The following is a 14,740-nucleotide window of genomic DNA, read 5'->3' on the forward strand; positions in this document are numbered from 1 at the left end:
CCAGCCCTGGCTGTTGCAGTCACTTGGGAAGTGAACCAGTAGATGGAAAACTCTCTTTCTCTCTGAAACTCTGTCTCTCAAATAATATAAAGAAAGAATATAAATAAATCTAAAAATATTCTGAGTGTTTCTAGATGAGACTAACATTTAAATAAGACGCTGAGGGGCCAGCGCCTTGGCTCACTTGGTTAATCCTCCGCCTGCGGTGCCAGCATCCCATATGGACACCGGGTTCTAGTCCTGGTTGCTCCTCTTCCAGGCCAGCTCTCTGCTGTGGCCCAGGAGGGCAGTGGAGGATGGCCCAAGTGCTTGGGCCCCTGCACCCACATGGGAGACCAGGAGGAAGCACCTGGCTCCTAGCTTCGGGATCGGCACAGTGCCAGCTGTAGCGACCATTTGGGGAGTGAACCAAAGGAAGGAAGACCTTTTCTTTGTCTCTCTCTCTAACTCTACCTGTCAAATAAAAAAATAAGTAAGACGCTGAATGTCATCCCTAATGGAAGTGGCCTCATCCAATCAGTTGAAGGTCTGAATCAAACAGAAGGGATGATCCTTCCTTGAGTCGGAAAGTATTTGCCTTTCTACTTTTGACTGGGACTTTGGCTTTTTCCTTACCTTTAGGTTTTTATTGAAACATAAGCCCTTCTGGTCCTCAGGCCTTTGAACTTGGACTGGAACTAAACCATAGGCTCTCCTGGATCCCCAGCTTGTTGATTCACCCTGAAAACCATGGGATTTGCCCATCTCCATAATCATCTGAGCCAATTCCCTACAGTGAATCTTTTCAGACAAACACACACACACACAAACACACACATGTACACACACATACACAACTGACCTATCGACTGCTTTGCTGGAGAACCCTGACTAATACATACACTCAGGTCTCTTCTCTAACTGTTAAGGCCTCAAATCCCAGCTGCAACAGTGTATCTGACAGATGGGCTCTGTGATGTTTTAGAGTCCTGAAAGGAAAGGACAAACATGACACGAGACTACACCAGAAACTCAGACATGATTTGTCAGCCTTTATTAACCAAGAGTGAAGCCAAGCCCTAGAGTTTCCTTTTAAAAAACCCAACCTTGTTTATGGCAAACAATGATTTAATCTTAATGATTTTTAATTATATGTTAATACCACAGAGCAAGAATTGATTGCTTTCTAATCACTTATTCTGAGATTAAAATACAAGTGTAAAACAGTTTAAAATGATTCATCCCAATGATTTAAAAAATAATTCCAATTGAAAGACATTTCAAACACTATGTTAGAACTCAGGACCCAACGAAGACCTTAAAACATTTTTACCATTGAGGTAGCACAATAATGCTGAATTTGATTTATTACAATTACAATGAGCTTCAAAAAAAACAATGAGAAATCTACCCTTTGCTCAAATTGGGCTGAATGATTTTTCTGCAAATCCCCCATGAGGTTAGTGACAGTTTTTGTCCTTTTTTTTTTTTTTTTTTTTTTTAAGTATAAAGATAGCCCTGCAGTATGTAAAAGGAAACCCATGGGAAGGCTGCTTCCCATAAAATAGACATTAGAATCATTGAGGAACGTCAGCAGTCAAGACAGGAGGAACAAGAGGTAATTGTAGTGAAAAACCAAAACAACTTGTATCTTGGCAAGATTGGTTTACAAGTGCATGTCAAGAACAAAAATTCCATCAGCCAACTAAAAACAAAAGATGAAAGGTGACATTCATGGGTCTTTTTCTTTTTTCTCTGTGCAAAATGCTCTTTCAGTTTTTCTAAATGAGAGGGCTGTCACTGTGACACGACATGAAATGCTGTGTGCCCAGGGTGCTGCTGGGTGCCACTGGCACCTCTCGCTGACTACACCATCATGAACAGAGAGTCTGGGCAAGCGGAGGAGGAACGTGACTTGTCCTTGCTGGAGAACCATCTCTTGCTACTTTGCTGCTGAATTTGCTCATTAAACTGCTCAAAGAAAAACTCTGCTCTGGTCTGAGAACCCACAGCAATTCTATATGAAGATATTGACTAAGAGGACAAGAATACAGGAACCATTCCTTCTGAGAAGAGTGGATGGGATAAGCTAGGGGCCAAAAAGAAGGAGACACTTCAGATTGGACCTCAGGGTTTCCAGAAAGTTGCTCTACCATCCAAAAACAGCAGCAAAGCCATAAAAGAGGGCATGCAGCCCTAACCAATATAAGAGAACAACATAAAACAGTTAATAGAGGGATCTCTTCCCAATCCATGCTCCTTCCTATGGGGACCAACCATCAGTGCAAGGCTTGCCTGGTGTAACGTGGACACCACAGCCCTGAGTTGAATTCGACCTGCCACCTTCGGTTCCTCATGCTTCAGTGAGAACTGGAACGCTGTCAGGTCCTGGCACTGTGCTAATGGCTATGTCCTGTCTGACTCACACTGGTCTCTTTAAAGTCTCCCTTCCTCAAGCTAGAACCCAGCCTCCTCAAGGTCTAGACTGATGATCCATATGTCAATCAGTAGTTAGAACAGGAGAACTTAAACCTGACAAATTCTACTCTGAAAAGCAACAAGGAGAGTTCTGTGAAGGGAAAGACCAGACCTGGATGTGTGAGGAGGTTGGATGAGAAGGCCCATGCCTTGCAAGCCTACAGGAGTGACTCTGGCACGGAATTCATGCCAGCCCTAATTGATGCTGGTATGGGGGATGGGGAGGGACATCTGCTCAGTGTTCAAACAGCTTTCTCACAAGGTCTGGGGCTGGACCCTGGTGTCACTCCTGAAGCCCAGTGAAGCTGCTACTTTTACAAGAAACGCGTGGTTCTTGTCTGCTTTCTGAATGTATTTGATAATAAAGCTATGCCATAGGAAAGCAGAACCTTAGGAAAATGTGGGATCACCACATGGGCTCTCCCAGGACTAGCTGCCTGTTTTGGGGCACTAGTTATAATCTTTCATGACTCTGAGAGCTGCAATGTAGGCTACTGAGGGCAGTCTGAACGCAGTCTTTCTGTTTTCACGTCATGGAGCACAAGAAAAAGTAAGGGATTATCAAGGTGTGGTGGGCAACCCACTCCTGAAATTTCTTGGCCACACAGTCCCTGGTAAAAGCAGAGAGTAGATTGTGTGGACAACGGAAGGTAACTGACTAGGCTCCATCACTATCCACAACAGGAATGACCCAAGCTCCAGCATATAATCTCTTAGGGATTTATTGAGTTATACAAGTTAAACAGAAACAGAAAATCATATTGGAAAGGGCCTCTTGATTTAATATAAATTTGGCTACAATATTTGATATATCTATATGTAAATCTTATACTGCTCCTAGGAGTCCCTGTAGCATCTGATTTTAAGTCATTCTGAAGAAAGAAAATTTACATACCAACTAATTAGGATAACCGATCATAATTCTACCTGATATAATTAAAAGTTTAAAAAGCTTTAGATATAAGCTAAATTAACTTCTCCTGGGATTAACAATTAGAAACCCAACTATCTCAACATCTTAATCAGAAAAACTTTAATTCTCTGAAATTATAAATGATGCCAATTTTTAAAAATAATAGAATTCATCTTTAAGATGAATGTCTGGGTGAGCTGACAAACTCCATATATATGAATACGTCTAAGGAGAATTCCATAGAGAACTTAAAAAGATCTTTTGACAATTTAAAAACTGAAGGCTGTTGAAGCTTTGCGACAATCGTAGAGCAGAAGGTAAGGGCTCACTGCAGTACAGCCTCTTGCCAACATACTGCCATCAGCGGGCAGGGCAACGGGATACACGAAATGGCAGGAGTTGCCCAGGGTCAGACAAAGTAATGGCACCTCCAGACCCTGGCTCTTTATAAGTGGACAGCAATTCATTCATGCAAACTGCACAGAGGTTAAACAGAACAGAACAAAACAAAAACCTACTAAACATAGTAGAAAACAAAAAACCCTAACCCAGAAAACCTTTCCTGGCTCTCTACTACCAGTAAAATGTGCTGAACCCAAATTTGCTGTTCCAACATGGGACCCACTGACCTATGAGTGCTCTGGGAGCTGGCCTGCTGGGCCCTGGGCATCTCTGTGGGTTCAGAGGCCGCTGTGGTGTGTGCAGCTGTCAGCACACAGGACAGTGCCACTGGAGCACACACCTCACTCACATCTGCTGCCGTCCTCTACAGTAAAACTCCCAAGGCTGCAATTGTGAACCAATGTCGGCTTTCTCAAAGGATAAATGAGGAGACAGAGCTACAGCATTTGCTCCCTTGAGAAAGACCGGCTGAGCATGTCTACAGTTACACAAAGGGTTTCTGCAGACCTTGTGACAACTTCCAAAAGTAACAGTAGCAGCAAGAGAGGAAAGGAGAATGTTTATACTTTGGACTTTGTATCAGGCACTTAACTTGTTGGAGAGACATGCCATTCTGAACCAAGATGTGAAAACCGGGTTGGAATAATCACTACAAGTGGTCTAGTAACGGGCTTTCAGAAGCAGAGTGGAGGTGTGGGTCGAACCTCTGTCCGTCCTTTAGTACTGACTTTTCAAGTTTTCTAAATGCCCATAACCACAGCAATGGCAGCGGCGGTGGCAACAGCAGGAACGGTTCTGTCGTGTCTGTTTTCCGTGTGTGTTCTGTGGCTGACCGGAAGGTTTTGGTGTCACACTGAGAAGGCTCTAGCATGTGGCACACCTACTGCCCAGGGTCGATTAGATCCATGCTGGAGCCAAATATCTTCACCAGCTGTTCCTCATAGTGTGAGATGTTCCTCTTCATGATGTCCATGCAGGGCCCTAGAAGCCTCTCAAATGCTTGCACATCCATAACTGCATTGTTAAAAAGAGGTGAGGGAGAGAATGAATTCTCTACACTAACAATCCAAGTAATTTTCCTCATATGAACTTCTTTCTAAAGATACCCACAGGGGTTACACTTTGGGATATGCACACACGGAAAAAGGGTTATTTCTATAGGTATACAATAGAACAGTGTCATCCATACTTGACACTTGGTAGAGCCCAGCAGCAGCTGTTCTCCAACAGCCCGAAATACCTGCCTCCATTACTGCTCTTCTCATATGGCCTGAAACTATACATTTGTCTTACTTGCAGGCTATATTTAATGTTCAGAAGTGTTCTCAGAAATAATCTATTCACCCATATCTGGCTGGTCCCACAAACTCTCTACAACTAGAAGTGAGTGAGAGCTCGTGGAGTAATCAAGCATACAGATGGAAAAATACACTGCATGTTAGGAAAAAAGTTATCACCGTATAAAGGATTTTTCTTACCTAAGCATTTGACATCTCCAACTGCATAAGCCGAAGCAGCTCTGGGTTTGTTGGTGACCAGTGCAAGCTCTCCAAAGTACTGCCCCTTATGGCAGCGGGCAATCTCAACTTCCTGGTTCCCACCATCCTTGTTTGATTTAGTCTGTAGTAGGTAGAGAACATGACCAGGCTGACTTCAGCTGCACACATTCACATTACCTTCTCAGCACACTCCACACAATTACCGAGGAATGCACTTCGGAAACTTTTACTATGTGAAACTCCGTGGACTAATCTCAGGAGTATGGTTTAATCAGAGGAGTAAGCTTTTATCTGGGGCTCCATTCAAGTACTAATATCTTTCAGGTAATGGCCAAGTATCTTCAAAGGGTAAAGTAAAGTCCATTTTCTGAGGATGATTCTATTATGGGTCTCCAAAAAGTTCATGGAAAAATGCATGTTATGAAAAAGCTATCCATGGCTTCCAACATTTTTTTGTTGTTGCATGAAAATGAACTTAAATGTTAATCCCATTTTTCAAGAACTTTTTGAAGTATTCTTGTATATTCTCCTCTGGGAGATGCTGACGTGTGAGACACAGTGGAAAAGACAAGGTCTTTTTAAATAATGACAATGCTTCTCTTGAGTAGTAAGTCATAACCTGGGGCTACTTGGAGACTCTACTTTTCCCAGAAAACACGTGACAGTGACAAAATTTCTTTTTACACGCTATCTGTAGCACTTAAGTTAGGGCCCTTCACATTTTTCAAGACTTAGGTAATGAAATTTTAAAAATAATAACTATATTGCATTTGCTATCTAGAGTTTCCTATTATTTGCAGCAAATTTGTTAAGCTAAACAATACTTTAAGTAAAAAATTATTTGGAATTTACTAATCTCACCTTTAAGAACTACTTTATTTTATATTTTATAGGTGGAAAGATTATTGTTTCTCTTTAGGGGTTATTTTTAAAAGTAAACACAACTAGTTTACATGGCTTGACCTTTCCTTCTTCCACACTTCTGTCCTGGCCTGAAGTTGTTGTGCTGCATCTGAGCCAATGCTATCTTTTCAATTTCTGTGGCATTCTCTGGAAATGCAGATATAGTCATATCCACTCAGCTGCTTCTCTAGAAGAGCACTTATCACACTGTCACACACATGTTAGCTTGCTTAAAATGCAGATTATGACTCGGCAGATCTGAGACAGAGTCCAAGGCTGAATTTCTGACAAGCCCTTCAACTCCCCAGTTAATGCCACTGCTGCTCCTACAAACCTAGCACTATGCTGTGATCACAGTAGGTCAGTGAATACTTGAGAAATGTACATATATCAGTAGTCCAAAAATTGTAAGAAGAACATAGAAACTTCAAACCAATATGAAACAGATCTATTTTTATTAAGAATCAAGCTATCATATAGATAAATCATATTTTCATTCTCCTTACTTTTACTAAATGTATTTCATAAAAAGTTTTATCCTAGAGAGAGTTAGTGTTACATGTAGCTAACTATAGTTTCAACAGGACAAAAACAAAAAACAGAGAAATCTAATGATGATAGATTTGCTAGTAATAATCACTCCTCCTATTTTTAGGTCACTGTTTTTCGGTATCCCCATTCATCTAATGGCCATAATAACAACTGTCCTAGAGCTCTACCCTGGCAGGACTCTGAAGAGGAAACTAACTTCATTTTTATCACTCATATTTTTTTTTCATTATTTAGAAAATACTTTATTAGTTCTGTAATCAAACCCACGTAGATAAGACCTTACATATTTAATACAGTGCGTTACCCCTGTACAAATGGAAAAAAAAAAATGAAGTTTAACGTTTCTAGACCAATATGGCTGTTAATTTCTGTACAATGCCAACTCAACATGGTAAACTGGGATACTTTTCTCAAAGTTGACAGCACAGCTAAAGTTTCCAAAAATTCAATTATATATATGTATATATGTGTATATATATATATTTATTTATATAAAAAGATCAATAATAGCAGTATGTTATGCATCAATAGCAGCAACAGCTTTTCCAGGTTCTGCAGTCATTTGAACAAAATTATAGAGACATCTAACACACTCCATTAAAAAAAAAAAAAGGTAAAAAAACAAAACCCCGTTTATCACTTATATTTTTTAACTACATATTTTCCATCATAGGTTTTCTACTTTTATTTTGCTTTGTATGAAAAAATTGTATCAACAATTACATAACAAAGGCAAAAGCAGCAGAAACAAAAAGGAATACATTAAATTTCTACTAATATATGGGTTTAAATATGGGATCTTTGTTGGTCATGTACCTCAAACAATAAAGATGGTTTGACACGATAAACACATTTCACAGTATTCCCATGTGGTTTCCCAATCAAATACTAACCAGGCCCGAACCTGCTTAGCTTCCGAGATCAGATGAGACTGGGTGCATTCAGGGTGATAGGGCCGTAGACACATTTCACATTATTTAAAGCAAACTAGTACTTTCTGTGTGTACAGGTGACACCAAGATCTTCGCGGGCACACTAGCACATATAAACTCACCTTGCTTTTAATCAAAATGCTCACTTCCCCAGATTCTATGATGTAAAAGCTATCAGCCTTTTCACCCTGAAAAAAGAGAGGCAAGCTCAGTCATGCAGAGTATTGAAGAGGAACACAGCAATACATCCTTTCCTCATTGCCAGAGCTCTAAGTTGTATTTATTTATTTTATTTTATTTTATTTTATTTTATTTTATTTTATTTTTTTATTACTTGAAAGGCAGAGTTACAGAGAGGCAGAGGCAGAGGCAGAGCCAGAGAGAGGATCTTCTATCAGCTGGTTCACTCCCCAGATGGCCACGATAGCCAGGGTTGGGCAGACCAAAGCCTCCTCCAGGTCTCCCATGTGGGTGCAGGAGCCCAAGCACTTGGGTCATCTTCTGCTGCCTTGCCAGGTGTGTTAGCAGGGAGCTGGATCAGAAGTAGAGCAACCAGGATTCGAATGGACACCCATATGGGATGCCAGTGTTGCAGGCGGTGGCTTTATGGGCTACAGTACAACTCTGGCCCCCAGAGCATTGCATTTCTGACTACTCATGTTGGTCTTATGTTGAAGAGTATGACAAGGACAGTAGTCAAAACAGCTGTAGCACCACCTGTCCCTGGGCTCCTTTTTTATTTTCTGAAATTAACTCTGGGACTGCTGTCCTTGCTGCATACGTCCAGCCCTTGCACCACCCCTGCTACTGCCTGGGCAGGAGGAGAAGGGGCACAGTGCCTATAATTATTAAACATGAATTCAATTAAAAAAAAAAAAAGACTGCTGTAGACATGGGGCCAGCATTAAACCATTGCCTGTGATGCTGCACCACTTCCAATCCAGCTCATTGCTAATGTGCCTAGGAAAGCAGTGGAGGATGGCCCACATACTTGGGCCCCTGCACCCACATGAGACAGATGAAGCTCTCAGCTCTTGGCTTTGACCTGGCCCAGCCTTGACCGTACTGCCATTTGAGGAGTGAACAGGAGTATGAAAGATCTGTCTCACTCTGTCTTTCCCTGTAGGCAGTGTAAAGTTGACTCCTGACTACTCCTGGAGTACAGGTCTGGAGATAATCTTGATCATCAAACACAGATATCAAAGGACAGCATGGAATAAGTGTCATGGCACAGCAGGTTCAACTGCCACTTGAGATACCCACATCCCAAACTGGAGTGTCGGTTTGAGTCCTGGCTGCTTTGGTTCTGATCTAGTTTCCTGCTAATTCATCCTGGGAGGCAAGAGATGATGGCTCAAGTACTTGGGTTCCTATCACTCAAGTGGGAGATCCCGTTGGAGTTCTGGACTCCTGTCTTTGGCCTGGCTCAGCTCTAGCTGTTGTGGACATTTAGAAAGTAAACCAGAGGATGGAAGATCTCTCTGTCTCTTCGTGCCACTCTGCCTTTCACATAAATAAATAAACACTAGAAAAAAAAGAGGACAGTTTTATCTGCAAGGCTCTGCCTCAGTGAGGGAAGTGCTTTGATACAACTTAAGAATCTCAGGCTTTCATTTGCTTGTTTTTATTTTATTTTTAAAGTTTTATTTATCATTCAAAAGTCAGAATTAATAGAGAGAGAGAGACAGACAGACAGACAAAGAGAGAGATCTTTCATCCGCTGGGTCACTCCCCAGATAGCTGCAATGGCCAGGGCTAGGTCAGGCCAAAGTTAGGAACCAGGAGCTTTCTCTTGAGTCTCCCATGTGGATAGTAGGGGCCCAAGCACCTGGACCATATTCCCCTGTTTTTCCCAGGCCATTAGCAGAGAACTGGATCAGAAGTGGAGCAGCCAGACTCAAAATGGCACCCATATGAAATGCCAGCGTTGCAGGCGGCAGCTTTACCTGCTATGCCACAATGCCAACCCAACTTACTTTCATTTTAAACCACCTGGATGAAGCAGTTATTCAGGTAACTCAATAAATAATTTACTAAGTACTTATTATGTGCTAAGCAATCATCCAGTTTTATCAGTGAACAAATAAAAGAAAACAAATATTCCTACACTTGTGGAACTTACAGTCTTGGAGGGTAAACAAACTATAAACAACGGAGATAATGAATCAGTAAATTACTGTTGTGTTGGAAGGTGGTAAGGGCTACATGGAAAGAACAGAGTAGGTAATGCAGGATCTGGAGTACTGGGGGAGGGGCTGACGACTGTATACAACAGAGCTTCACTGAGAGATCTGAGAAAGGCGGGAGAGAGATGAAAGGCAGGCAGATACAGGAGGAGAGGCCTTCAGCCACATCACAGTCTCTGAGCCCTCACTGTTAACATCTCCTGGAGCAATGACCGTCTACACCAGAGAGTTCAATGTTAATCATGTACTCTCAACTCTGTATAGGTCTGATGTCTTCAGTGAGATCCCATACTTCTGAGCTTTCATAGATGTCTTTTGAGTCCCAAATGGGCACCATATACAACTGAAACTGATATTTCTGAATTAATCCAGTCCCAGTACACTTAACTGTCCCAAATGTGTGAAAACTATAGCTTTAAAAAGGGATGCCTGTGCATTTTGTGCCTCTTATGCTGGGTAGTTGCCCTACATCCAACCTCATGAAATTGGTCAGGGGGCTGGTGCTGTGGTATATTAGGTTAAGCATCTGCCTATGGCGCTGGCATCCCAGATGGGCACTGGTTCAAGTCCCAGCTGCTCTACTTCAGATCCAGCTCCCTTCTGATGGCCAAGGAAAGCAGTAGAAGATGGCCAAGTGCTTGGGCCCCTGCAACTGCATGGGAGACCCAGAAGAAGCTCCTGGCTCCAGGCTTCGGATGGGCTCAGCTCCAGCCATTATGGTCATTTGGGGAGTGAACCAGTGCTTTCTCTCTCTCTCTGTAACTATGCCTCTCAAGTAAACAAATAAATCTTTAAAAAAAAAAAAAAGTCTAAAAAAAAACCTCGTTGAGTTGGAACATTTCCTGTCTTTCAGGCTGTCCAGTGATAGATATTCCATCTAAACTGTCTGTTATGGCTTTGTAGAACTCCTAGACAAGGCAGACTAGGAAACCTATCCAGTAGGAAAAATGGCAAAACAACCCAGGTTTTTTTTTTTTTTGACAGGCAGAGTGGACAGTGAGAGAGAGACAGAGAGAAAGGTCTTCCTGTGCCGTTGGTTCACCCTCCAATGGCCGCCGTAGTAGGCGAGCTGCGGCCGGTGCACCGCGCTGATCCGATGGCAGGAGCCAGGTGCTTCTCCTGGTCTCCCATCGGGTGCAGGGCCCAAGGACTTGGGCTGTCCTCCACTGCACTCCCTGGCCACAGCAGAGAGCTGGCCTGGAAGAGGGGCAACCGGGACAGGATCGGTGCCCCAACCGGGACTAGAACCCGGTGTGCTGGCGTCGCAAGGCAGAGGATTAGCCTAGTGAGCCGCGGTGCCGGCCCTAAAACAACCCAGGTTTAAAAAGAGCAAAAGATCTACAAAGATACATCACAGAAAGAAAATATATGGATGGAGAGGAATCACAGGTAAAGACACTCAACATAATTAGACATTAAGTAAATGCAAAGTCACACTGATACCACTTCATACCCACCACTACTTAACTACTCTAAGCTCACAAACAAAAAATTAATACCAGTATTGCTGACGATACAGCTCATTTTGCATTCCCATATACTGTAATTGGGAATGCAAAGTGATACAACCATTTTTTTTTTTAAAGATTTATTTATTTATTTGAAAGGCAGAGTTACAGAGAGGCAGAGGCAGAGAGAGAGAGAGAGAGAGAGAGAGAGAGACAGACCTTGTATTCACTGGTTCAGTACCCAAAATTCTCCAACACCCGGGGCCGGACCAGGCCCAAACCAGGAGCCTGGAACTCAGTCCAAGTCTCTCTTATGAGTGGCAGAGATCCAAGTACTTGAACCATCATTTGCTGCCTCTTAGGGTATACGTTAGCAGAAAGCTGGAATGTAAGTGCAGCCAGGACTCAAAACCTGGCACTCCAATGTGGTATGCAGGTTTCCCAAGTGGCATCTCTACTATTGTGCCAAACACCCACTAGTGGGTATAATCTTAATTTATGTCCATTCTGAGCCACTACTTAGCATCCCTACCTTCAAAGGCACAGATATCCCAGAAAACACTAGACTTCTCATATCTCCTGATGTAATTTCTGAAAATCCACTGTGAGAGACACAGGTCTAGAACTTTCAGAACAAAACGGAGGACTCTGAAAATTACTTAAAGCATTTTAGATTCAGAAACAAATGTGATCAGTTAACATCTCCCATCTCTGCAACTCGCCCTGCATTCTTACCATGCCAAGACGCCTGTCCTGACATGCAGCACCCACCTGTGCTTTGTGCTTCATATTCTCTTGCCCTGAGACTTCTCTGATCTCAACTGCTGAAGTTGCACTTCTTTAAGTCCAGCTCAAATGGCATTTCCTCAGTGGGACCACATGGATTTACTTTCTTTCCTATGTTCTCACTGTCATTCCCATGCTCCTTTTATTTCACTACTTATCATTTCCTGTCTGGTCCTACTTGTCTATCTTACTGCTTATACAATCAAATCAATTCTAATTCTGAGAATGAACAGTAACAGCAACTAGAAAACAGACATTCAGAGATGTCACTTAAGATTAGACTACATTTTTGTTAGTTCTTTACCACTTCAGTGGGAGCTTCCCTCTCTCTCCTATTTTTTGATAAGTCTGATTAGTCCTTATGATTCTGGTGGGGCCAATTCTGCCCACAGGACCCAGGGGCTAGGGACTCGGGCCTGATGAATCTGAAGCTTTCCTTCTCTTATTCCCAGCACTGGGTTCCAGGATAAGCAGAACTTCCAACCCAGACCAAGCAGATCACCCGCAGTGCTCTTGTCAGAGTGGCAGAGAAGCTTTTATCTGGAAAAGTCTCCACTACTAGTTACACACAATTAAAAAGGCAAACATGGGAATTAGGTGTAGTGGTAAAGACACCACTTGAGATGCCTCTATTCCCTATCAAGAGTGCCTAGGTTCAAGTCCTAGCTCTGCTTCTGATTCCAGCTTCCAGTTAATCTGCACACTTGGAGGCAGCGGTAATGGCTCAAGTAGTCAGGTTCCTGCCACCCATGTGGGAGACCCAGATTGAGCTCCAGACTCTTGGCTTTGCCCTTGCATCAGCTGTTGCAGGCATTTTGGGAGTGAAATAATTGATGGAAGATCTCTCTGTCTCTCTCTGCCCTTCAAATAAATAAATAAATAAAGTAACAAAAAACAAACAGCAGACAAAGAAAATTATTAGATAGCACTTATTATAACTGCCAAGTTCACCGTGTGATAATTCTTATAGTATCCAAAATAACATGAGAAAAAGGCACAAAGAAGACATGGAAGTCATCTTACAGATCTGGTTAATCACTGAAGGATTTTGGTATATGTTGGGATTAGCTCAGAAGATATCTTTGTCTCAAAAGGTAGAAAATGGGACCTGTGTTGTGGCACAGTGGGCAAAGCCGCTGCCTGTGATGCCAGCAACCTATATGTGCACTGGTTCAAGTCTAGGCTGCTCCACTTTCAATCCAGCTCCCTGCTAATGCGCCTGGGAAAGCAACTGAAGATGGCCCAGTGCTTGGGTCTCTGTACCTATGTGAGAGACTCAGAAGAAGTTCTGGGCTCCTGGTTTCTACTTGGCCCAGCCCTCGTCATTGTGGTCATCTGGGGAGTGAACCAGCATTGCAGGACCTCTCTTTCTGTCTCTCTTTAACTCTGCCTTTCAAATAAAATAATAGTAACTAAAAAAAAGTCTTTCTCTCTTAAAAAAAAAAAAATAAGAAGCTAAAACAAAAAAAAGTGAATGGAAGCAAGAGATCTACACCAGTCAATCAGATGGACCATCAGTGGTCTTCAAAGCACTCTGCAGGTGCTACGACCTGGTCCCTCCACTGTTGGGAACTCACAGACATCTAATGAGACAAAAGTGATGCACTGGTTTTCAAGTGGTGACTTCCAGGAAAGGAGCTGGGCAGGGCCTCTGCTCACCTGAGTGATTATGCGTTCTCCATCCTTATAGACCTTCTCTCCGATGACATCCACAATCTTCATTCGTTCCGATACCTGAAACAACGGACATACAAATCATAAGGAAAAGACCTTAACTGAAAGTTACATTACTTATACAGCACAGAAAAGGGCTAGAATAATATGATTTGAAAACTTAGTAACAGATAGCTTCTCTCTCCCCACCATAAAAAGACTCTTACTCAAATAGATTTTACCTCTAGTGATTTAAGGAGGGGCACAGACTCAATAAATGATTCAAACATCTTCCTTTTTTTTGCATTGTTTTTCACTATGATTCTTCTAAAAGTCACCCGGTCCTATAAGAAAAAAAATGAAAAATCTAGTAAATGCCTGTGTAAGACAATGTCCACGGTTTAATTAACTGGCACACATCAATTGTTAGAGGATTATGCAAGTTGCTGTGTCAACTGAGTGTTTAATGATACTTCAATTTCAAAGTAGTCAATGGAAGAAACAGACTTGTAGCCTAAGCCAGACAAATGCCCCACACACTGCTGCTTGCTATCTAGTGTTCAATGGGTGCCACCTGTGGGTCACAAATAGACCACAAAACAAAGAATTCCCAAACATTTGTGAGTTCACAGACATTGTTTAAAATCAGACAGCCTCCCAAAAAAGGGAAGAAATAAAAAACTAGATGGTTCTTGAGTACAAGGACTTTACTATCTTAATCATGAGACAATACAAAACACACAGGAATAAAAAGTCTACAGTTCAAGGCAGCATATGAAATACACTAGGTGAAATTACAGAAGGCAAGCATCACAAAAATTTGAGATGGGAGGGAGATCACAGTAAGCAGGAATGATTGAAGATAGTTTTGTAGCAAAAATATAAATTTGGGATCTGAAAAATGAGTATTTAAATTAATGAAAAGATAGGGGAGGATACTCAAAATGGAAGGCAGGCATATAAAAGGTACCTTGACCCCAGTAAGTCATAGATTCTGATTAGGAGACAG

General features: G+C 42.1%; 1 protein-coding gene across 1 annotated transcript in view; it reads right to left on the reverse strand.

Annotated features, from left to right (window-relative positions):
* Positions 1 to 1,010: 1,010 nt before the first annotated feature.
* PRKAR2A (protein kinase cAMP-dependent type II regulatory subunit alpha) overlaps positions 1,011 to 14,740 on the reverse strand; it is a 59,973-nt gene continuing 46,243 nt past the window's right edge. Inside the window, exons 7-11 of the mRNA XM_062200821.1 lie at positions 13,974 to 14,075; positions 13,738 to 13,812; positions 7,781 to 7,846; positions 5,251 to 5,392; positions 1,011 to 4,786 (exon numbers count right to left, since the gene is read on the reverse strand). Coding sequence (XP_062056805.1) covers positions 4,653 to 4,786; positions 5,251 to 5,392; positions 7,781 to 7,846; positions 13,738 to 13,812; positions 13,974 to 14,075 — 519 coding nt within the window. The 3' untranslated portion in view covers positions 1,011 to 4,652. The remainder of the gene's footprint in view (positions 4,787 to 5,250; positions 5,393 to 7,780; positions 7,847 to 13,737; positions 13,813 to 13,973; positions 14,076 to 14,740) is intronic.

The sequence above is a fragment of the Lepus europaeus genome, chromosome 9 (assembly GCF_033115175.1).
Source record: "Lepus europaeus isolate LE1 chromosome 9, mLepTim1.pri, whole genome shotgun sequence".
Classification (NCBI taxonomy): Eukaryota; Metazoa; Chordata; class Mammalia; order Lagomorpha; family Leporidae; genus Lepus; species Lepus europaeus.